We start from the raw sequence: 24,215 nt of genomic DNA on the forward strand, positions 1-24,215 counted from the left end.
GGGCAGAGCCGAGGCAGGACGAGCTGCAGGCACCCACGAGTGATGCCGGCACTGGGGCGTGGGCTCCTTGTGCTGCCCACCCCCCTCCCCCCCTTCCCCGGCTGAGAACGGCCACACGTCATGTCAGCGATGGCAGTAGCCGGGGCTGCGGGGCACCGGGGCGGCCCTTGCGCAGGAGATGCCCCACGGCGACGCAGAAGCGGAGGCAGAGGGTGGTCTCAGTGGGCCGGGACACGGAGCAGGCAACGCCGCCGGCCAGCTGCACCCGGCCACGGGCGAGTGCTCCCGCACCGCCTGCAGCTGCGAGCTCAGGCAGCCCCGCGCACCCATGGCCGCGGGCGCCCGGGTGGGAGGCGCTGAGAGCAGCCCACTCGTGTCACGAATGTGCCCAGGCCTCAGCTGGGCTCCCAGAGATGGGGACGGGGGGGGGGGGGAGGACAGCACTGTAGGGGGGACACCCCCCCCTCCCCCCCCCCCCCCCCCCAAGGACAGGGATCTGGACCCAGTACCTGCATCCGTGTGCCACCCCCGGTTGCAGTGTCCAGCCCTGTCCATCCGTCCAGTGCCTGGTCCGTCCGGGATGACGGTGCCCACAGTCCCGCCTGGAGCCTTTTAAAGTGGCAGAGCGGCCCCGGGCCCCGCCGCGGGGGTGTCCGGAGGGGAGGGCCCGGCTCTGCCAGCCGGGGGAGGCCTCAAGGACAAACTGCCTGGCGTGGGGACCGGCAGCCTCCTGCAGAAATGCCCCCCGGCCACCCCACGCCCCGGGGGGGCCGCTCCTGTGGGGCGGCTGGGCTGTGCATATGGGGAGGGGGGGCTTGGGCTTGCAGCACCCCCAAACCCGCGTGGCCTTGCAAAGGGGGGTCCAGCCCACACAAGGGTCCCGTGGCTGGCAGCCAGACGTCGTCCTGGCTTGTGCCTCAGTTTCCCCTTCTTGTCACAGGGTCGGGTAGTGCTGGTGGTGTTTCAGCCTCGGGACCGCGTTGCAGCCGCGGGTGGCCGCGCAATGCCCACGGCAGCCGTGCGGGGCTGCAGCAGCGTGCAGAGCCCTCGGCATCCCCGAACCCACAGGTCCCGGCGGGTTTGTGACGGAGAAACTCCTGGTGCAGCTGCAGCAGGGCACGATAACGTGTGTGCCTGTGCATACAGACAGACAGACAGACAGACAGACAGACACACACACACACACACACACACACACACACACACAGAGCTCTCTATATCTATATCTATATCTAATCTATAGCTATATCTATATCATCTATCTCTCTCTATAAAAATATATATATGTATATCCCAGGGCTACCGGTGCAGCTAGGAAGGCAGCCCGGAGCAGCCCACACCGTGCGGCCTCGCCGTTGCTCCGCGGCTTGTGCCAGCCGAGGCTCCGGGCGCGTTTGCAGCGAGGAGCTCCGTAAATAGCACAGCCCCGCGGCGGGGCCGCGCCGGAGACGCTCTCCAGAGCCCCGCAGTGGAAAATGTGACAGCGCTTTCCGCACTTGACCGGCTGCCAGCAGCACCTCGGTGGCACCGATAGCGCCCGGTGCCCCGGCGCGCGGGGAAGCCGCCTGGTCTCGGCTTCGATGCATCCACCACCTGCGACACCGGGAAAAGCTGGATTCGAGCGCACAACCGAGCCGGGGACGCGGGCACCGCGCTGCCCCCACCATCACTCCGGGCTCGCCGGCTGCAGCAGCGGGTGCCTGATTTTGGCGGGGGCCGGCGTTTCCCCGCGCTCTGCGGGCAGCTGCTATCTCCGCCGGCCCCAGCGGCTGCTCTCCACTATCTCTGCTCGCTTCTGACGTGACATTTACAGTAACCATGCAAAGAGCCGTGCCGCGCCGGTACGTGCCCGTGGGAGCAGCGGCCAGCGCTGGAGCCCACCGCCTGCGCGGCCCCGGGGGCCGAGGGCCTCCGGGCACAGCCGAACCGGCCCGCGGTGCTCGCCGCCAGCAGCTCCCGCTGCCTCTCGGAAGCAGAGCCCGCGGCACGCGCCCCTCCGCCGGAGCGTGGCTGGATCAACCACATCCCCATCTCCCGGCCCTGCCACACCGGCATTCACAAGAATTTTTCGCTCGGAAACCTTTGTTGTGGAGTAAAAGCAGCGGTCGAGCCTGCGGTTTTGTAAAACCACAGTGTCGGCAGCAAGGGATTAGCAGGAAAGAGCCCGTGCAGCACCCGAGCCCGCGGGAGGTGCAGCCCTCGCACGCTGCTCCCGCAGAGCCAGGCCAGAGGCAGCAGCAGCTTGAAAAGTTGGAGGGCAGCGAGTGCCCAGCTGCCCTCACAGGAGCCGCTGCTGGCGCCTGCAAACACGAGCAGCTGCTTGGGGCCCCCCCTTTTTTTTCTTTTTTGGTTAATCAGACATATTTATTAAAAAATACCCCCTAGCTGGGCATGACATGGTACATACCCCATGCTCCGTCTTTGCTGAGAGCTAAGCCCAGACCACAGCTTGTGCCAAGCCCTCTGCTCCTCGCACTAACTCATCATCCACGCTGTGGCCTCAATCATTTCCATGACAATGCCAATGCCAAAGTGGATAATTCCAGTGTAGGAAATAAACTGGGAAGTAATTAGTGTGTTTATACAATTGCAACTGCTATGAAAAACACAAAGCAATGACCCATTTAGATGACAGTCTTGGCAGCAGAGGAGGGAAGCTGATGGCCTCTTCCTCCTGAGAAAGGCAGAGTTTGGAGCATTCGCCATTAGCAAAGACAACTACAGAGCTCTGGAGATTCCACCACAAGTGAAAAATGCAGGGAACGGGCAGATAACAACAACCCCTTTTTAAGTGCAACCATCACCATTATTGAACAAAACTTGTGCAAAAAAACCTTTTATTATCTATTAAAAAGGACAGAACCTCAGGAAAACAGAAGAAAAAACACAAAAAATATTTACATAGACAGTCAAGAAATAATGCACAGTGCCATAAAAATGGCTCCAAGAAAAGCAAAACATTTAATAGATGAATACTCCAGTGAAGTACTTCTGAAGAGGAAGATTTTCTTCTCTGCTTTCTGCTGAGGAACCTGAGCGCTGCAAGTCTTCCATGCCCAGTCTGTGAGATGCCTGTGGCCACCAACTTCTAGCCACTGCACTGAACAGTCCAACCACTTAACAGCGCCGAGAGGCGACGAACAGACCTCACAGGAGGCTGCACTCTTCGTGCAGCTCAGCCTGTAGAAGGGGAAGTCACTCTTTGTCCCCAAGAACAAACATGTTCCGAGTTTGAAGCATGAACTGGCATGAGGAACTTCATGCTGCTGAGCAGCCATTCTGTGGAACAGCATTTTCTAGTGCCAAGTATGGCAGCAGAGGAGCCCAACATGGGAGAACCCGCTGCTTTCCAATACGTGCATTGGAATATCCACCTGCTTGCTTTTGAGTTCCCACAGACCCAAGTTCCTTTTTGTCTCCTTTGCTAGGATGAAGAATCTCTGTCCAGCCTGACGCTGGATTCCCCTCCTCACTAACAGCCAGCTTCACTCAGATGGCACCTCAGGCACTAAGCTCAGAAACATCCATTTAGCTCTTTAATGGTACAAAGTATTTTGCAGTCACAAGCACCTCTCACCTGAGGATGACCTCTGGGCTGAACATGGGGTTTCCTGGCAGTAAGACAGACGATAAAACTGCCAACACTGAGTACAGTGCGGAGACAAGTCTGCACAAACCTTCACTACCAGATCTGATTTTAAAAACCAAAGGCTAAAACTCAACATGACAGAAATTGAGCAACAGGGGCTTGCACAGACATAAAAGACTGTGAAAGAGTAGAGAAAGAAAAACACTAGCATGGAGTTTTATGCGCCTTGCATCTCACATGTTAAATCTCTGTGGTTGTGCAGTTTAAAAAAAGTTTCTCTGAAGAGGAGGGGATTAATATGAGAAGGTATTTTATAAGATTTGGTATGTATAAAAGTCTGCTCTGATATTAAAATGACCATAAAGAGTCAAAAGAATTACCAGGACCTCCAGCTAGCTAATGGATAAGAGGGGAGCTCATCAGCACTAGCTGGGCACATTATTGCTCCATTGTTCAGAAGAAAGGGGGAAGGGTGTTCTTGTTTAAACAAATTTAAATTATTTAAAACCAAAGGAAATTAGAGCTGTATTCACTTGTATCAAACATTTCGGGACAAGCTTAACTCAGTAAAAGATTTTCTGATCTGAGATGTAGTTCTTTGGTGAGAGCCTGCCAAGAACTCTGCCCAAAGCAAATTTATAGATCAATTTGGATCAGCGGTTTAAAAATCTTTAAAATTCAAAATATGTCATCCTCATCAGACTCCTCCAAGTATTTCATAGGTTTTCTGAGACGTCCGGGCCTCGTTCGGGGCGCAGCCACTGGACTGTCCACATCAGCGGTTAAATCAACAGAATAGCTATCATCATCTTCCAGCTTGGATTTCTAGAGGGAAAGCATAGTCAAGAAATGAATAGTGAACCGGAGCATAAACAGGCAACACAACATAAAACTCGCCTCTGTGTCACTGATAGGGCTGTTGTTCATACTGATTAGACCAAACCTACGACCTGAGATAAGCACACATGCCCCACCACCCTCTCACCCATCTTCTCTATATCCAACAACAAAGATGGCTGTTATGCAGGAGATTCTACCTCTGCCACTTCTTCTCTGCCAAAACAACCCATGACACACCCTATGGTCTGTTCCCTGCCTCAAGGTCTTGTGTCCCCCAAAATTAATGTGACAAAAAACATGAATGCTTGGCTATAACGCTTGGCAGAGTACAAACCTTAGCCGCAACTGATTTGGAAGGCTTTGAGCCAAAATCTGAATCCGAATCTGAAAAGCTTGGCTGTCTTTTGGTAACTTTTCGCCCTTTGGTCGGGCCAGGCTTCTTGGGAACCACTGTTTCAGCATTAGAATCTAAGGAGCCCTCCTTCGAAGCTGTCTTGCTGGATTTTGGTACAGCTTTTTTCTTGGCTAGAATATCCATGATGGATGGCTGGTTACCTGAAAGAGAATTCTGCATTTAAACCTGTGTTTTGCTGCCTCTTCTCATTCACAGATCTTGTTTCCAACATGAACATGGCTCTGCAGTATACTGTGAGGTCACTGCATAGGTCATCTCGTTCTGCAGCAAGAATTTCTAGAGATAGCTATTTACCAAGATTATTAGAAACGAACTTATTTATCTGCTTAGTTCTGCTATGTTCTGCTATGTTTTATCAAATTAAAATATACTCTCTAAAATATACTCTAAGCAATTTACAGACTGTTTCAGATTGAAAAGTTTTGAAATCCCAAGGCCATGTAACCAATCTTATACCTTCAAAATCTTAGCATAGGGAACGAATTTACCATCTATACTATACAATTTTAATTTTTGAATTCTTTCTTACCTACATTTTGACATATTTTTAACAGCTTCTTGAAGCGTCTCTCCAAACTAGGCTGAAGTGAACAAACCATTTCTGAACCGCAATAGGCTTTTCCAGAATTTAGAAGTGGAAAAAAAAAAGCTATTTTGTTGTAAAGTAACATACTACTTTACCGCTGGGATGAATAACGCAGTGATGGAATATGTAAAACCGGCTAAACAGCTTTCGAAGTTTGACAAAGACTCTGGGCTGTTAAGGTTAAAAAACCTGGGTCAAATGCCTTAGATTTATGAGTTCAAATTAGCACTAAATAGATCAAGCTATCCCATAGAAGCTTTTATTCTTTTGGGGAAGAAAGCTACCACTGAGTAGCTTTCTTCCCTAAAAGTCACAGGAGAGGATGTTGACTGCAACACAGAAATTCCATTCAGATGAGTTTTGCCACGTATTACATAGCACTATAGGAAGCATTCCCTTCTCCTGCTCCCAAATTAAAATTCACTCCCTTGAATAATATCTCAGATGAACTAGAACATGATATGTTTGGAAACAAGCTTCTTTAAACAACAATTAGACAGCCTTTGCCACAAACCTCGTATCTTTTCTGAAATTAAAGCTCAAGTTATTCATTCCTCTAGATGGCTAGCATTCCCACAGAAATAATAACCATTATCTAAAAGCAGTCTTCAAATGACTTTATAAAAACTCGGAAAAAATAGCTTCACCTTACCCTTTGTGGCACTGGCCTTCTTAACTGCAGCAGGTTTTTTAGGTGCCACTTTACTGCAAGGCATGGAGACAGAAGGAGCTGTAGGAGCTTGGCTCACATTTTCATCATCAATATCTTGGACTTGGGCTGAGTAAGGAAAGTGGAAAGCAAGTCTGAAATAGTTAAATTAACAACTCTATCTGGCTATAAACATCAGAGCAGAAGGAAATAATTGTGAGCAACTTTTTATAAAGTAGAACAACTATCAAAACTAGATTAATCACAAACTCGATTCAAGACAGAATCAGACAAAAGCCAAGATGAAGTGAAACAAGCTTGCACCCCACCATCAAGGTTTCTTCGCGAGATGTCCAGTTGCGATTGTAACATCTGCCTTTGTCACAGCGTTAAGCACTGATCACAGTGCCGAGCTCACCCTCTTGGAGTTTTAGGAGAACCAACAAGGTTTAGAAGGTCTTATCCTTACCAGAGACAGCACTTTGCACAGTTTGTGGTTTGGGAGCTTTGGCTGTTTTTTCAGTAGTTTTCCTAGAATACAAAACCCCAAGTATTTTTTCAGCTGATGATGCACTAAATAGTTGCAATAAGGAAAAAACATTTCTATATAATACTAAAACAAGGCGCACAATTTATTTCCAGTGACTATATGGAGAAATACTCACTTCGGAGCAACTTTGGGCTTTGGAGCTGGTTTTTCTTTCAAGCTTGTATCTGAGTCAAAGTTGTCCTCACTCTTCCCCTGAAATTCAGACTCTTCATCTGAGCCGGTGAGATCTTCATCCGAGTCTGAATTGATCATGGGCTTGATTTTGGCTAATGAAATTACACAGACACATGCAGGTCAGTTTCCTTTTCAATATTTTAGCTGCGGTTACTAAAACAATAAACATGCGAATAAAAACAGATTCTGAGAGTGAAAGTGGGAAGACTCTAAGTCACAGGTGTGTTCAGGGCTCACTTACCAACCCCACATTTGATTTGTTAAGATAGTTGCGTAATTAAAACCAATAACCTTATTTCTCTGGTTACTCATTTCTGTTTTTCCTTGACAGATCATTGTGAAAATCTGCTCACACAGTAGAAAATTCTTAGTTGTGACATATAGTAAAATAGCTAAGCTGCTTACAAATGATTTCTGGCTGAGATCTCAGGGTATGGAGCTAACTGGTCTGTCCGATTTTCTCCTCCACAGACTGCTCCTCTTTTGCATTTATGTCATCACTCACCTGCTGCTTGGCGAACCACTCTCTCTCTCCGAGGAGCCACTTCAATATCATCAGACTCTGAATCAGACCCTGAGTCAGACCAAGGGTTTCGTTTCTTCATTTTCTTTACTGGTTTAAATGGTAAAGTGGCCTGTCTCTTAGTACCTGAAAAATGACAGGAGGCAGGATGTATCAGAAAATGCATTCCACATGCATTTCAAGCTCAGCAGTCCGAGCTCAACTTAGGATACATCACTAAATTCAGAGACTTTACCTTTAAACATTGAAGGGAATTAGTAATTATGTCTTCAGTTTGACTGTTATTCAGGATCACTTTGTATATCTCTCACCTAGTTTTTCCAAACATACTGATCCCAGGTGTCGCTCACCACTTCAGGAAGTGGTCAGACAACCAAATTTACGGCACTTCCCCTCACTTTCCATTCATGGAATAACACATAAAACTATTTACCTTTCTCAGTATTAAGCTTCCGTGCTAATCTTTGTTTAAGGCTTGAAGACTCTTTATCTCCTGACAAGTTTCCTTCTTGATTCTCATCAGATTCATTTTTTTCACTCTGAAGATACAACAGAGATCAAATAGCTAGCTAGTTAACACCATTAGAAGAAGCAAACAGAGAGCAATATAGAAGCGAGCTGCTTTAGATGTATGAAAGCCATAGGAATACAAGAAACCTGAATTTATCTAAAACTGATTACAAGCAAATAAATCCAACATGATCAGTCTCCAGAGCAGGCAACTTAAAATGTAACATCCAGAATTAACAAAAATAGACTTTTTATCCCCACACCTAATGAGAGTGCTTTTGTGTGCTGATGGCAGCATTACTCTAGGGTGTGTTGAGGATGCAGAACTGAACAAAGTGGGTTAAAAACAACAGCGCATGTTATATGGAAAAACTGATGGAACGCTCTGTAGAAAAGGAGCGGTATGTCTGGCTTACAAGTCAGAACAGGTGAGGGGATATTTTAATTTTCTAGATTGCAAATGGCTGAATGGCATAATTTCAAGTAGCCCTATAAAAGAGTTAAATCTTCATTTCCTTAATATCAAGAACAATAACTGCATTAAGTGACTAAAAGCACTACGGAAATGCAAAGGCTGTTCTAAAGAAGTGAATTTACTAGCTGTACTTCCTGCCTGGTAGACGGTTTATAAAATCCCCAGGACACCTAGAAAAACCTTGCATGTATCTGCTTTTTCATTTCTGAGCTACTAACCCATCTCTATGCCATAGTGATGTACATTCTTGCCAAAAGAAGATTCTACTCTAAGCCATCTCCTGTTAACATTAGTAATTCTGTTCTCCTTTACTCTGAGAAACATCCATTTCCAAGGTCTCCCATGTGCTAAGATTCTCTCCCTCTTCCAGAATGCAGAATAAAACTGCTTCATTAGGACACCTTCTGCCACCAGGAACTATCAGTTCTTTAGTGTTGTCTGAATTAAAAAGGATGTAATGAAAGATTCAAGTGTTTGGAGGGGTTTGGTTTTGTTTTACCTTCATCTTCTTTTTAGTCTTCTTCTCTGCCTCTGCTTTCATCTCTGCAGTTATCCGAGGAACAACCCTTATGCCATGAGGTGATGGCATTATTTCTGTCAGTTGCATCTTCTTCACCTTTGGTTTCCCTCCTTTTGCTTTTAAAGGTTTGCCAGTTAATCCTACCATCTCATCCTGAAGTTGTCTGGCTTCCACTGCCTGCAGAGGTGAGTATAAAACAATACAGTTGTGAGAACACAAAAGAAATGTACTACTAAAAAAAAAAATCACAGCCCCACTCTAACCTCACTGATAGATTCCCTAACGTCAGATTAAGTGAAGCCTCCCAGCCTGCTACGATTTGCACGTTTTCAAAGAATGATTTGAACCAGAGGTATAGTTCAGTTACTTGGGGAAGAAGAACAGACATGAGCAGCAACCAGGTATGCTGGTGCACAGACACCTGCCCACAGTCTGGGCTCTGTTCAGTAAAGGCCAGGTCCTCCCTCACCTCATTCACTGTTCAAAAACCTTTGAACTAGATCTCATACTATATCTGAGTACCAGTCTTCCCTCAGCCAGCCTAAAACTCCTCTTCACTACTCAGACTCCTAATTGAGTCTCATTCCAAGAGCTGCCTTAGTGGTTTGACTCCCTGCCCCAGAGCAATGGTAATCCTATCCAGCCTAGGAAGATGAAGAAAGCTTTCAGTTCTCCTAAGAGAGTGCAATTCATATAAGACATTCAAGTTATCAACTTTAGTTTCCTCATGATGGCAAAAAAGTCAATAAAGAGCTGGCAGATGAGACTGCAAGCCCAGGGAGTCAGTCATCTACACTGAACATCCACATACATCAAGTTCTTCAACGAAGGCAGCAAGATCTTCCTTCCATAGATCAGAGGAACTCTTGCACTTAAGGTTTTCCAGCTCCTTTTCCTAAAGTGAATGATAGTTGAGAATCATTAGTCATTTATTTTAATCTGGCATCTTAAATACTTTTATAGGAAAAGGAAAAAAACATACTTTGCTATCTCTCTGCTTACAGAGCTCATCTTTCTTTTCTTTAGTCAGATACCAGAGGGGCATGTTCAGTAGATAGTTGAAGTCTGGTCCAGTAGCTGGAGCTGATTCTTTGTCACTCTCATCCTCTTCTTCTTCTTCTTCCTGAATGCGGATTTAAAACAAACATTGTCAAGAAATGTATCTACATAAAATACTAGGGCTGCTGATCATGTTTGGATTACATCACAGGTACTCCATACACTTGCAGTGTCCTAGGCTCTTCTAGGACAACTCGAAGATGAAATTATGCTTCTTAAAGCTTCAGATGCTATCACATAGGGGACTCCATCTGCAAAAACAGTTCCCCAAGACTTTCGCTCTACTTGCTCTGGCTTCTCAAATAGAATCTGTCAGATCTTAGAATCTGTTTTAATAGTCCAGATTTTCCCCAGGCTACTTAAAACAGTCACAACTTCCTCACAACCCTTCTAACAGCTGTGACTCACAGGAGGAACAAAATCCTTAAGAAATGGCAGAAAGTGCCGTGGCAGAAATTTCAGAAGGACTTGATCCCTGACAGAGTCAAAAACAATGACTAGGTGTCAATACCTTCTGAAAAGATACTGAAGTTTTACTGGTTTTATATCTCCTACTACAGACCTACCTGCATGCAAGCTCTTCAGTCCTACAAATGGGAAAGTAACTTGAGCTTCTTCCTATAAATCTTGAAACCTTAGAGAGATAGGGGCCACATAAGATCTATTTGGAGAGGATGACTGAAGTATTACCTTGTTTTGCAATTCCTTCCAGGCCTTCACTGGATCAGATTCATACCCTCTCTGAATAAGGACTTGAATGAGCTCCTTCTTGGGTTTGTTTTCTGTAAACAGATATTTCAGTATCGTCATTTACTGACTAGTACAATCACTGTTAAGAAAGACAGATGAGCTTTAAATTTTCCTATGGTTATAACAGCTCAGCATCCTTATAGGGCTCTGTGAAATACCCTTTCCTCATTAGAGGTGGGACACATGAAGGAGCCTGAAATTATATCAAAAAAAAGGTCCTATTTAACAGGTTACTGACAGCTCAGCATTGCTTCTACACCTGTCAAGAACATCTGTCAGAGCACTTTAAATATTGTTCTCCTTCATTTCCATGTATGCATTTACCCTGCCTTAAGTAGTTTTTGAACTTGGGGAAAAAAGATATCAAAAAGGTTTGGTGATAATAGTCAGCCAGGTGGAGGCAAAAACCTTTCAATACTACTCATAGAAAGGCTTTGGCATAAGCTTGCGCCTTATTAGACATCACCTGGGGAAAACACACTATAAATGCCCCAAGCAATGGAAATATTTCAGTTGTGAGTTTGCTCCTTTTTAAGATAGCAAAAGCAATCAACCATGAGAAACAAATACGAATGAAACAAGGTCTATCAGTCTTGGAACAGCTCATTAAAAAAATCCCAAGAAAATGCATTTCAAGGGAATTATTTCTCTTCCTGAGTCAAGTCAAACAGACACAGACTGTTAGGATCACTGGGCTGCCTTCAGACACAAACCATCTTATGACACTTTGTCTAGCTGTATCCTCCACGAACGCAAGTGAAATACAGGCTGCCTTTTAGACTGAGGTGGAAAAGCTGATTGAGAAGTTGAAGTGCTGGGAACAAAGATCTGTTTCTTTTTCTTTTTCTAGCTCATGATTCTCCTATGTTGCTAACTTGAGTATCTTCTAAGTCTGAAGCCCCAATCCACTGAGAGCATAATTTGGAATATTTTGCAGAGGTTCAAAAATATAACATGGAAGAGAGATGGATTCTTTAGAATTGTGTTTAAACAGAAAATATTACCCTTTTAAAACCCTATCAGTACTTAACTTTTATTACTATTGAGTCAGAAAGATAGGAATTTATGCTAAACTACTTAAAAATATTTCTATTCTCAAAATAGTGTCAAACACAGTAGGAAGGCTGTATGAGTATCCTATTTTAATTAATGTGTGCATAATGCTCTATAGACCAAGGATATTTTGTGAAGCATTTTTCTCTTATATGTCACTAGAACAGAAAGATAAGCTCTGGTGTGGCTTGTTAAGAGCCAGCTTGGAGCTGAGGGGGTGCTGACAGAACTGAAAGGAGCACCTGGTCATTCTCTCAATTTCATAAACCATGTAACTGAAAACGATACATACCAATCACAATTTTGCCATCTATTTTCTCCAGGATGAAACGAGCCTGATTGCTCAGTTTTGCACAGTCAGCACCTAACATTCCAATAAGCCATTCTTTCCTCAAACTGTAATATCGGAGTCTGAGTTCAAAGAACTCTTTTAGAATATCCTGGGGAGACTCATACTTCTTGAGAAAGCCGACATGGTCAAAAAGAACCTGCACAAAAGAGCATAGGCATTACGATCATACGACTGATTTTCAAAACCACCAAAAATTAGACAAAACACACCGATGGGATAGTACAGTTGACTTATCATCTTACAAAGTATACCACCTTAGTGTCACTTCAAAAATGACTTCAGTTTGCAAGCACAACAGCAGAGATGATTTTAGAATTTCAAAGTTCTTGGAAACACTAGCTAAGGTTACTTGATTCTTAAAACTATGTGTTGGATAAACACCTGGCAAACTCTGTAATCTCAAGATCCAGATATTCATTGTCAATATCATTGACATGACGAGGGTCTCCATGGACTGTGACTTCAGATCACTTCTACTCATGCTGGCAAAACCATACTGTCTTGTGGCCATAACCAAGCCTGTCTCAATCTTTTAAAGGCATATTTGGAAAGCTGATTTAAAATCAGTAACAGTAGAAAATAAAAGTCAGTATGTTACTTCACAAGAGCATTTTTGTTACATCCAGCAATTGCAGCTGTCCATGCAGTCTTTGGTGCCTTATGAAAAATATCTGAGATGAACATCAGCCTTTCAGTTAAAACAAGAACGTTCTGCAGCAAAATCTGTTACATACCATGGAGTTGCAGGTTAAATTTGTTTGGAGTTTGAAGACCTTATGCAGCCCCACTGCTTCAGCTTCAGCTAGTTTTTCTTCACTCATCTTCACTATAAACTTCACTGTGGTGTCTGTGTGATATTCTTTATAGTCTGTGATTAGCGGGGGTGTCTTCTCAGTGCCATTTAACATTGGCTCCAGAACTTGCTCTTTGTAAGTCTGAGAAAAGAATCAAAGTCAGATCCATGTTTTCCAAGGAAATGAAAGCTCCAAAACACTAACCATCATTTTTTGCTTTATAGCAAACTATACATTCATAGGGTAAATTCAGCTTTTGTTACCTGTGTCCATGTTCTGACAGGCAGCTCAGAGATCTCAATGGTTGTAGAATCAAGGATAGACACCTCACCACTTATCACATACTGATTAGGTCCGAGCTCATCTATTGTGCCTTTGAAATTCTTGTAGCTAGGAAGCTAAGCAGAAAAGAACACTAGATTCAGTGTTCATGCAAATACTTAAAAGTAGAAGCATCAAGTGCTCCAGGATATGCTGAACAGACTAATGAATGAGACTATTTCTTTTTTAATACATTATTTACCATTGGCAAGGGCTCGTCTCCATCCATCAGCCGACGAATATTATTCACAACTTCCCTGATATCAAAGTTGGGGATCTTACAGGACCAGCCAGTACCAATCCCTTCTGCCCCATTTATCAGCACCATTGGGATGATGGGGATATACCACTCTGGCTCCACGCGTTGATTGTCATCATACAGAAACCTGAGGATATTGTCATCCATCGGTGGGAACAGCAACCGTGCTAGCGGGCTAGAATCAAAGAGAAAATGTAAGCCCAAATTCTTGTTACAGAACAGTGACCACTATGCAAAAAGAACCTTCAAACCCAGACAAAACACAAATCTGGGATATTCCTCTCAACCAGCCTCAGCCATACAGCCTAGGTGTCTATGTTAGCAGTCAAGGCTTCTGGAGCAACAGGCAAAATAGAGGTGTGTCTTAAGCAGTCTAAGCAAACTCTACAGGTTCTATTGACTATATGGGACCCTAAGCTCTGACTTTAATTATGTATTTATTTATGACTTTAATTATTATCTTACATAATTAAATGGGATGGGAAGTTTACAATCCTTTGTATTCTTTGCTCTTTTGTACAACAATCACATATGTGCTCAAGGAACAGATTTGATCAAGTACAACCTGTGTGACTATTGGGCCATATTTATTATACTAAAACTTAACTTTCCTACTCAAGCTCACTTTTTTCTTATCCTACCCAAATTTTCCCCTTTGTTTTTGCTCCCATTTCCATTTGCTCTGCTACTCCTTTCTGTTCTGTGGGAAGGCAACAGCAAAGTTCACACATCTGAACCAAGAATCCAAATCTCACTTGAATATTCAGATTTAATTGGTCCAAATTTTTAGAGGTTTAAAGGGAAAAAAATACTTTTTTAATTTTAAGTGCTGTCAGATCAAGTCTTATAACATGCTAAGGATATTTAAGATGGTAAGTGATCTTTAACACTGACCTGAGCATTGTAAAGATGTATCGAGGGCTGGCAGAGTCTTTCCCACCATGCAGCCTTGTGCCAAACTGTCCAATAGGCTGTAGCAAGTTGAGGTTATTGCTGCCCACAAAGTTCTGAGCTAAGTTAATGATAGTCATCATCAGTGATGCCTGCAATAAAGAAGGTTCAAAGTTAAGAATGCAGAATTCTTTGCTGAGAGGACAAAGTTAGAAGTAGAATTCGCAATGAGAACAAAATTGATATGAAGGATAAGTTCATAAAATATTGGAGGAAACACACTGAAAGTATATTTGGTTATTACTACCTAAAACATCAAATTTACTGAACTATTGACAGAAAGAGTAAAGGAACCGGGCTTTTTTTGGTCAATACAGTAAGTTTGGAGTTCATATGCAAACATCTAACCCTGAGTTAGCATCATCTCAGCTGTTGAGGCAATAGAAGATTTTTTTTTTAAAGCATTTTGCACAACCAGATTGGATTCTTACTTCACCATGATGGTATGAGGACATCTCAGCTACAGAACCAGCCAGCTGAGCAACCTTCACCTCCCGCTTATCATTTCTTTTGAAACATGTGAACAGAACTTTTCTTTGACCTGGCTTCAAACCTGTATGAAAAAAAGAAAAAAAAGAGACCTTGCAATTACAACATAAAATATGTTTCACCTAGCTTCAGCTTTCTGGAGGCTCTAAGAACTACATATACCCCTAGAGTCAGTACCATGAGATTTAGGTACTTGCAACTACATGCTACAAAACGGACAAGACATTTAGTCCAAAGATTAAAAAAAAAAAAAAAAAAAGACAAAAAACTTGGAGAACAGAAAATGGACTTTAGAACACTGACCCTGAAAACTCAGCAGGTTACCCTGATTCTGATATGACATGCAAACATCCATTTACAGAGTCACTAACTTGAAATTGCTTACCATCAACCAGAGATGGGATTGATCTTTCATTATCAGCGTTTGAGAACAGCACTAACTCCTTGTTGATGAAGTCATTATATGTCAGCCAATTACTATTTTTCCCATATAGGTAGTCCTAAGAAAAACAGGTTTAAGAGTGCCTTAATTTTAACAAGGTCTAATCTGTTTCTTAGCTCATACTTGTCTGGTTTTGCTAAAATGGAAGTTCATTGTAAGACTAGCTAAATACAAGCTCAAATGCTGGTATTCTCAGCACGGAAAAATGAAACGTTGCTTCCCATGATAGAGGCCTGTGTTATAGAGAAATTACGTTTTACTTCATGCAGTCCTGTTTAAATTATCATTTCCCTCTTGATAAAGTAATTCGAAAGATAAGAGCTAAAAATCAAATTAATCACCGGACAACTGACACTGAGGCTGCACTAATGAGATGACAAAGAGGCTGCTTTGCAAAATCTTGAAACATTATAACTGTCCCATAATCTGGTGACTGACTCACTGACCCTAAGCCATGTGCAGCTCTACCATGCCAGAATGAAACTGAGAACAGCCCCAGGGAGCGAAAGGAAACCGGATTCCTTCATATATTTAAACCTTTTACCTCTGGTAGGCCACGCAGCTTCCGTTGTCTTCTATCTTCCATGAAATTAGTCAGCCATTCCTTTCGCTCTTCTACCTTCTTCTTGCTGAAGGCCTATACATTACATAAATGCAAAGTAACTCAATTCTAGAACCTTCTATAGTGTGCCCTACTGGAGTGCTTGAGAAGAGGAAAGCATAAAGAAATGTTTTAACCTGGGGAATAACATGCTAAACAGGTTGGCTTAACAGCCTAGTAAGTGCAGTAACAGGTTGTGGGAGCTAAAAGTATTAAAAACAAGAGCATGATTTCTATCAGTCTTTAGGAGACATGGTAGTTAGGCTTAACTTTATGAATCGTTTACAGAAGAACAGAAAACCAAAGCAAATTTCCCTGTTAATGTAATTAATACCTTGGGAAAAATCTTGGTTTTGGGCATTGGCTAATAACTCAGAAGAATACTTAAGAGTCAATATCTACTTAAGGTGAAGAAGTTCACTGAAGCAAGAGCTGTTTTAAACCACTGGTGGATCATTTTACAAGAAAACGATAAGAAAATCTAGGGGAGAAAAGGCGGGGGGGAGGTGTGTGTGTTCTGCCTTAGAGAAAATTGCATTATAACATGGAGAAAAATGTTAAAGGAATATTTACCATTATGCCTGAAAATGTCAATAGGTTTGTAGCGATTAGTTTGTTCTGAGCTATATTTAAAAGCCATCATTAAAAGGGTGCTCTTGGCCTGAGGTCTGTGTACAGATTTGCTTCTACCAGTTAGACAGAAGCTGTAGCCTTGGAAACAAAGAGATTGTCTCAAGCCCAAAGGCCTCTAAGAGCATTTTAAGAGAAAATACACAGCACTAAGCAGTAGAATACCAAAGGTAGTAAGTCAGCAATTAAATCAAGTATTCTTAGTTACCAGGGTGATCGCAGCATCATCCTCAGGACCAGAATATTTGAAGCCAATTCGATGTTTTGCCATATCTGCAAAGTATTCTTTAGCCTCCTTCGATGTGCTGGTACCCAAACCTGCAGAGACAATACAAGTTAATCCTAATCACTTCTTGCCCAAATTAAGTTGCAGTTTAAACAAATGTTTTGTTACATCTCTTTTTTGTGATGCATCACGTGAAACATTAAAACAGTATGATTTTATTGAAAACCCTAAATTACTTCAAAATGAGAGGTAAGGTATCACAAAAAGCACAAGAATTAAAGGCAAGCAAGCAGTTGCATGTTCTACTTTTGGATTTTGCCTGAGACTTCCACAGATGTCTGAAACTATTAACTGCAAATTGGAAAAGACTCCTCATCATCCAGCTGTTGTTCGGCAGTTGGCAACTTGCTTATCGGGATTAAGCAATTCTGGAATAAGTACTTAGCTTGCAATGCTATCATCACACATGGACTGTATTATGGACAACAGAGAAGCACTGTCAAAGCTAAGCATGTCTGACCAAGAGGGCTGAGTGAATGGAAACCTACAATACTGTAGTTCCATTTTGAGAGATTTTATTGAAGCTTGGCAGTGATCCTCCAGTTAGAGGTTATGGTTTCCTTACTTTGAAACATGCTCAGTGTTGATGTATAAAGCTTTTAAACTTTGTTGCGTGCATTTGTTAATCAGAATAAGTTAAGTTGGAAGAGACTTTCAGAGATTATCTGGTTCAAAGCCTTTGTGCAAGCAGGGCTAACTCTGAATTTAGACTATGAATGAAGTGGCTCTTATTTGGATCATTTCTCTCCACCCCATTAGGTTTTCTACAGACCTTTATAGTACTTGATTTTCCATGAATTGTGATTCTGTGTATTGTTTTTCCATTCTTCAAATTCAGGAATGCTGTAGAATGGTATTTCTTCTTTGTTTTTGGAGACCTGTAATGAATGAGTATTGTACTTGTGAAATGAGAGGCAGATGTGGATCAACTAATCCTTACTCATTCACCTCACCATCCACTCAGCCCTTACCTTTATGATGGGAGTAATAAATTCTTCCAAAAAGTTATGTCTTAGAAGAGATGGCCAGTTATGATGGATGAAGTTAATCAGCAAGCCTTTGATATGAGAACCATCTTGATCCTGAATTTTTTTAAGAAGGCATATTTTAATCAGGGATACAATGGAAAGTGACAATTGTTAGCTTAATAGTGAATGATCGTATCAGCCCTACTAACTTTCTCTTCCAAAGATGCGACCATACAAGTCCACCTTCTAACTAGGGAAAGGTAAGAGAAACAGAAAAGGTGCTTTTTTGGCCAAAAAAGGTACCAAGGTCTGGTCAAGGACATTGTACCAGATCTATTATAAGACTGAAAAGACATTATTTAGCAGTTTGGTGATGCTGCTCCCCCCTCTACCTTATCTGTTATGTTCTGTGACTGAAAATTTAGGATGACCCACTAAAAAATAGAATGATTAAAGACAGATGAATACAGATAATTAGGTACAACAGTGCCAGTGGGAGAAAGGTAGCATCTTCTTTGCTGTGTATAGTAGCATTTTTCTTCCTCTCCCAATTTTGAATTTTAGTGAGCCTAACCTGATCTGTCATAATCATAATCTTTCCATAGCGAAGACTCTTTAAAGATTCGTGATCTTCGTAGTTCTTTTTATATTGTAGACCCACAATCTTGATGAGGTTGTTGATTTCAGCATTTTCCATAATCTAGAAGAGATCATACAGAATAAAAACTTCTGCCAGACTTAAACTGTAGCTCAAAGAGATATAAAATGATCCACTATAAGCATCTCCTTTATTGTGCTTAGCCTTGTCAACATTCTTTTCCTGTTTAGAAACTTATTATTTCTAAACTGAAGTCTAATGCTTAAATTATTCTGTCATTGCAAACGTTTTGTAGTCCACAACACAAACGCTATTCCTTCGGGCAAAGCAGTGAATAGGGCTTGGTCAATATTCCCTCTTAATCAGCAAGGCATACTGAAGGCGAGGCTAGCTTCACATATTTAAGATACTATTACTACAAGTTACAATATTCCAGGTGTCCAGTTGTACTGACTTGGTTAAAACATACTGCATTACACAAAGGATAACATGTCTTCTAATATGTAGATTATAAAGATGTTCTAACTAACCTGTTTATGAGAAGCTTCTCTGACGTTGAGTATTTTCCCACGAAGAGGAAATACTCCATATTTGTCTCTACCAACCACTCCTAGACCAGAAACAGCCAGTGTTTTGGCTGAGTCTCCCTCAGTCAGGATAAGCGTGCAGTCTATAGAACTCTTGCTGCCTAAAAAAAAGCAAGTAAATTTTCTAATTAAGAAATGCAATCAGAAGTTTGCACGCTCACAAAATGAATGAGAGTAAATATCTTCTAACACGGGTTTTGCTAGACCACACCTAGGACTGACTGCAAAATAAGGATAAGCTATAATTACAGAATTTGCTCACTTTCTTTAGGAGATGATTCTCTCATTTCTGTAACAAACATTTTTTAACTGTTTTGAAAGAACTGTCTAGAAAGGATATAAAACACTTACCGGCATCATTGGCATCATCCAGCTTAGGAATGCCCTTAATCTTAGTGTGTTTCACAGCTGAACATTTCTTGTTCAGCTGGGTCTGAGCTTTAAATTTTACCCAGTTTAGGATACTTTCAACAATACCACAGCCAACTGCCTGCAATACAAGAGACTCAGTTGGGTGAAAAGCCTCAACTATGACATAATTTTAGGATATATACTCATTTTTTAAACTGATGTGAATTCATAACTAATGTATTTGCCACACTAAGCATAAGATGCAGCTTCATAGACATCTGTAACTGAAATCAGCGTATACCAGTACTTACACCCTTGATAAATTTTTCACTCAGTTTACATGTTGAGCCAAAGTTCTTTGCCTGCAGAGTCATATTCTCCTTAGTCTGAGAGTCAAAGGTTGGGTTTTCAATCAAAGCATTCACAAAAATCCACATATGGTTCTTCACCTGTAGTTAAATACAACCACCATTACAAATTATACAAACTCATCTCACAGTGCCTTCTGACATCTGCCTATCAGAATCACACTGAAAGGAGAACTAATTCAACTATCACTGTATTTTTTGTGAATTTTTCTAAATGACTGATTAAACAAAACTGACAGAATTTAGGACAGCTAACAAACATTCATGAACAATACTATATAACTTGGGATGTTAAGAAATCAGCAGCTCTCCTCCGAAATAGGTATCATCCAATATTTTTAGTGCATCTGCACTGACTTATGGTGTTCTGATTACAAAATACAACAACTAAAGGAAGAAAAGATTGTTAGTTGGTTTAAAATGAAAAATGCAAGGCTTCTGTATTTAGTACAGTTTATATATATTATCTTCATAGTAGAAATATTTATTATAAATTAGACTATTGTAATAATTCATCAAGTTGTAGCTACCATTTACAATAATGCTAGAGTTACATTTTCTATTAGGGAGATTCTGAGTTTGTACCTGAAAAGGCTTCACTCCAACTCCGTTTTTGTTCTTCTTCTTCACAACTTCAATGAGTTTAGTCACAATCTGGTCAGCTACATAATCAACATGCCTGCCACCCTAAGGCAAAAAAGGACCAAACATCTTGAGGCGATTCTATTAAAGGTGTGTACCTTTATTCAAAGTATGGTCTTTGCACCTTAAGCAATTAACTATTTTTCACTAAGATACATTTGAAAATACCTAAGAATACTAATAATGAAGAATATGTCATTAACCTGACTAAATAAGGTAAAGAAGAGTTACCTTTGTGGTAGCGATGCTGTTGACAAAGCTAACTTGCTGGAAGCCTTTTTCACTTAAAGTCAAACACACTTCCCACCGAGAATTTGGTTCCTCATGGATAACCTTAAGCATATTACCAGTTTCATCTACTTTGTCCTTTACATAGAGGTCCACATAGCTACGGAATCCTTTCACCTACATGGAGATAAAAGCAGAGAATTTGTTTATAACAGTGCCTATAAATACGACAAATAATCACCCATGCAAATTTTCACTTCACCACATGTAATGATGTAAATTGCTTGAACAAAATCTCATTGTTTAAATAGGATGAGAACTATAGGTGTGATTTCCTTTAAATGCTCACTCACAGGCAGTCTCTTCCCATTTAGGAAAACTTTGACGTCCTTCGTGGATCCAGCAATATCATATGCTCTTCGAGACATTAGAGCCACAATGTCTTTATCTAGAATTGTCATTTTAAACTTTGACAGATCAGGTTGGAAAGTGATACACGTGTAATCTTCTCCATCAAAATATTTCAGTTTCATTTCACCAGCCTTTCCCATGTTGTCTGTCCAGGTCTGAAAAAATGAATTATGTGAGTTACATGTCTAACAAATACGAATAACTAGCTTAATTTTTAAAACCACAGAGCCTATTTACAAGTTTTAAATACTCTGAGATGAAAAAAATCACTAGTTAAAAATTAGATTCTGATTATGTCTGCTCATTTCATTATTTATTTGAACCAAAATTGGGAGTACAGTAGCTGTGGCCCAAAGTTATTCTAGTCATTCTACAAATACAAATTTGCACCATGCAAACACCACCTAAACTGGTATAAAAAGTAGGCTCTTATTTGAAAACCTCAAGCATAACCTCATTGAAATGAGAAAACAGAATTAAATAAGGTGTCCATACCTGCTTAAATAATTTTTTGTATTCACGACATGCGGTTTCTACTGTAAATTTTGTGCTAAATATGTTGCACAGTTTGGCTCCATAGCCATTTCGACCACCTGGAATTGTAATGCAAACAGACCTGTGTTGTTACATTTGTTCAAAACCATCTAAAATAATTCCAGACTAACAAGAATTCAGTCACTTCAGCACAAAGTACGACTCATTATAAATGACAATATCCTACAAACTTAGTACATGGCTATAAACCCATATTTAATTGGAATTAGTGTTCAAAGGGAATTCCTCCTGCTCTCCATGACTGTACCAGTTTTGTAATAAAATACAGCATGGAGACTTCCTTCTGATACACGAAGGAACTCCTTTTTTTTTGCTGCATCGATACTCCTTCTTTTTCTTAACAAGGAGAACAGCAAGGGACCAGTTAGCATCACCTTTATTCAGAACAAGCAGTCTTGATGAAACCTAGTAACTACTGCTCACTCACACCAGGTAATCCAGTTCACATGTTTAAGCTGATCAGGCTGCACAAAAATATTAGCACATAAGTTGGAGACTTCCCTACCTGTGACTTTCTTTTCATCATCATCATAGTTGCTTGATGTTAATAGCTGTCCAAAAATAAGAGCAGGCACGTAGACCTTCTCCACTTTGTGTTCAACAACTGGAATACCTTTCCCATTGTTCCACACACTGATCATGTTATTCTCTCTGGGGGAAAAGAAAGAGCGTCTTTAAGGCTGGAAATGACCGAGTTATGAAATAAATACTATACATCATCTCTGGGAGAAGGCCACCATTTCATCAAAAGTAATTTTCTGTTCAGCTAGTGCAGAAACAGCCAGCAGAGGGTGGACAAGTCAAAAAAAAATCCTTCAGGCTCAGATCTGCAGATAGCATGGACAATTATGCATGAAAATTATCTATGCTCAATAACAGAATAAAAAGGTTGAGAAGAAGAAAAGGAGAAAATGACCACAATGGAAAAGACAATAAAAAAAATGCAAAAGCAGTGATTTCACAAGTCAACACTCTAAGAGACCTAAACAAGAGAAAGGCTTTTGTAACTGGTCAATAACACTACACGGGTTGGCAACTGTGGAGCTCCAGGAGCTACATTTGGTCTAACCTGAATGGGCCTCTCCAGAGAACTCTCTAATGCCTAAAACCAGCCTAACAGAACAGTATCTGAAGAAGAAAATCTGACACACGTGAGCTGGGAAGGCACTGAACAAAAATGAAATAAAACTTACGGATCAATTGTAATTTTAATGCATGACATGCTTTTATCCCTCTGCTTGTTGTCTGCAGCATTGACTAGAATAGAAAGATTGTTATTTTTAGCATATTATGCTCTCAAGTCAAGACAAAAAATATTAACTATAAAGTGCTTTCGGTAGAATGAATACACAAATTGAAGACAAGATGCTACTAATAATCATCCTGGTTTGCAAAGCTTTTACAAGTTATAGAGATTAGCACTGCAGGATAATATAAAAGGGAGAATCTGGGCTGAATGAAATCGGTTTTATGATAGATAGTACCATCATCCCAAGAATGGCTTACAGTTTAGTAGCACTAATAGAAATTAAGACCAGGCAGAACATTAGTATCCAATATTTTGGAGCGCAATTGACAAACGATATCTCTGTGAACACCATCCATCGGATTATGCAACAGACATTTACTCAGTCAACAATGCAACTAGATAAAAGTACATTGGCCTAGCTCTTAATTTTAGTTCAAGGTTCTCTTACACATTCAGTATCCAGAAATAACTTAAAAAAATAAAACAAAGCAAAACAAACAGAAAAACCTTGCTAATCGCTGATCCACCAGATATCTCACAGCTCACCTAGAATCTCATCAAAGATTTTGTACAAGCCAGGCACATAGGTCACATCTCTGCAGTTAAGGCCCACATCCTCATCAAAAACCCACATTTGCTGAAAAGAAAGTAAAAAAAATACATAAATCCCTAAGCGTTTTGCAGATTTCCCACATGTTCCGTTCCCTGTCGTCAGTGTGCGAGGCAGCGGCACCCAGCACCGGTTCCCAATTAGCTGGCGGGCCATGTTCGCGACTCCCCCCTCCCGTGCTGGGTGCTGCTCAGCCCCGGGCCCCCCCTGCCCCGGCCCCACCGCACCTGGGTCACCAGCTCCACGGAGCCGATGTAGGTGTCGGGCCGGAGCAGGATGTGCTCCAGCTGCGTCTTCTTCTGGTAGATCCGCTCCACCGAGAGCCGCTTCTTGGCGCCATCGCCCTTGGGCACCCGCGGGTTCTCGTCCAGGGGCTGCTCGGGGAGGGAGACAAGGGCCGTGAGGGGAGCGGGGACCGGCCGCGGCAGCAAGGGGCGGGGGGGACCCCAGGAGGGGAGAGGGGCGGCGGGGGACCCCGAGGAGGATCTGAGGGGAAGTGGGAGAGACCTGAGGGGAACTGGGGGGGGGGGATCTGAGGGGAACTGGGGGGGGATCTGAGGGGAACTGGGGGGGGGATCTGAGGGGAACTGGGGGGGGATCTGAGGGGAATTCCACAGCCTTGTGGGGGCTCCACGCACGCGGAGGGGCGACGAGGACTCCTCGAGCTCCATGGCGGCGGCGGCGCTGACGGGCGGCGATGGCGGCCCGTTAACCGCTCCGGGAGCGTTTCTAACCTCCGCTCAGCCCGCCGAAACCGCCCCGCCAATGGCAGGGGGAAGGCGGGGACACGGGCCACGCCCACCCGCCTCCCCTCACCAGTCACAAGGCGC

At 42.3% G+C, this 24,215-nt stretch overlaps 1 protein-coding gene across 1 annotated transcript; it reads right to left on the reverse strand.

The window, feature by feature from the left end:
• Window positions 1–2,820: 2,820 nt before the first annotated feature.
• Window positions 2,821–24,173, reverse strand: TOP2A (DNA topoisomerase II alpha). Its single transcript, XM_026116328.2, has 35 exons — window positions 24,024–24,173; window positions 23,613–23,759; window positions 23,322–23,412; window positions 22,720–22,783; window positions 22,032–22,177; window positions 21,467–21,564; window positions 20,914–21,126; window positions 20,564–20,737; window positions 20,276–20,377; window positions 19,634–19,771; window positions 19,323–19,461; window positions 18,915–19,072; window positions 18,361–18,486; window positions 17,790–17,900; window positions 17,591–17,696; window positions 16,741–16,850; window positions 15,846–15,938; window positions 15,245–15,359; window positions 14,802–14,923; window positions 14,314–14,462; window positions 13,363–13,594; window positions 13,103–13,237; window positions 12,780–12,980; window positions 11,986–12,181; window positions 10,581–10,672; window positions 9,814–9,954; window positions 9,643–9,726; window positions 8,811–9,008; window positions 7,760–7,865; window positions 7,309–7,452; window positions 6,745–6,895; window positions 6,549–6,610; window positions 6,083–6,208; window positions 4,764–4,984; window positions 2,821–4,414 (listed from the first exon to the last, which is right to left on the reverse strand). Exons 1-35 carry the CDS (start codon window positions 24,054–24,056, stop codon window positions 4,268–4,270), a joined length of 4,671 nt encoding a protein of 1,556 aa, XP_025972113.1. The 5' UTR covers window positions 24,057–24,173; the 3' UTR covers window positions 2,821–4,267.
• Window positions 24,174–24,215: the final 42 nt, after the last annotated feature.

Source organism: Dromaius novaehollandiae, chromosome 22, assembly GCF_036370855.1.
Source record: "Dromaius novaehollandiae isolate bDroNov1 chromosome 22, bDroNov1.hap1, whole genome shotgun sequence".
NCBI classification, from domain to species: domain Eukaryota; kingdom Metazoa; phylum Chordata; class Aves; order Casuariiformes; family Dromaiidae; genus Dromaius; species Dromaius novaehollandiae.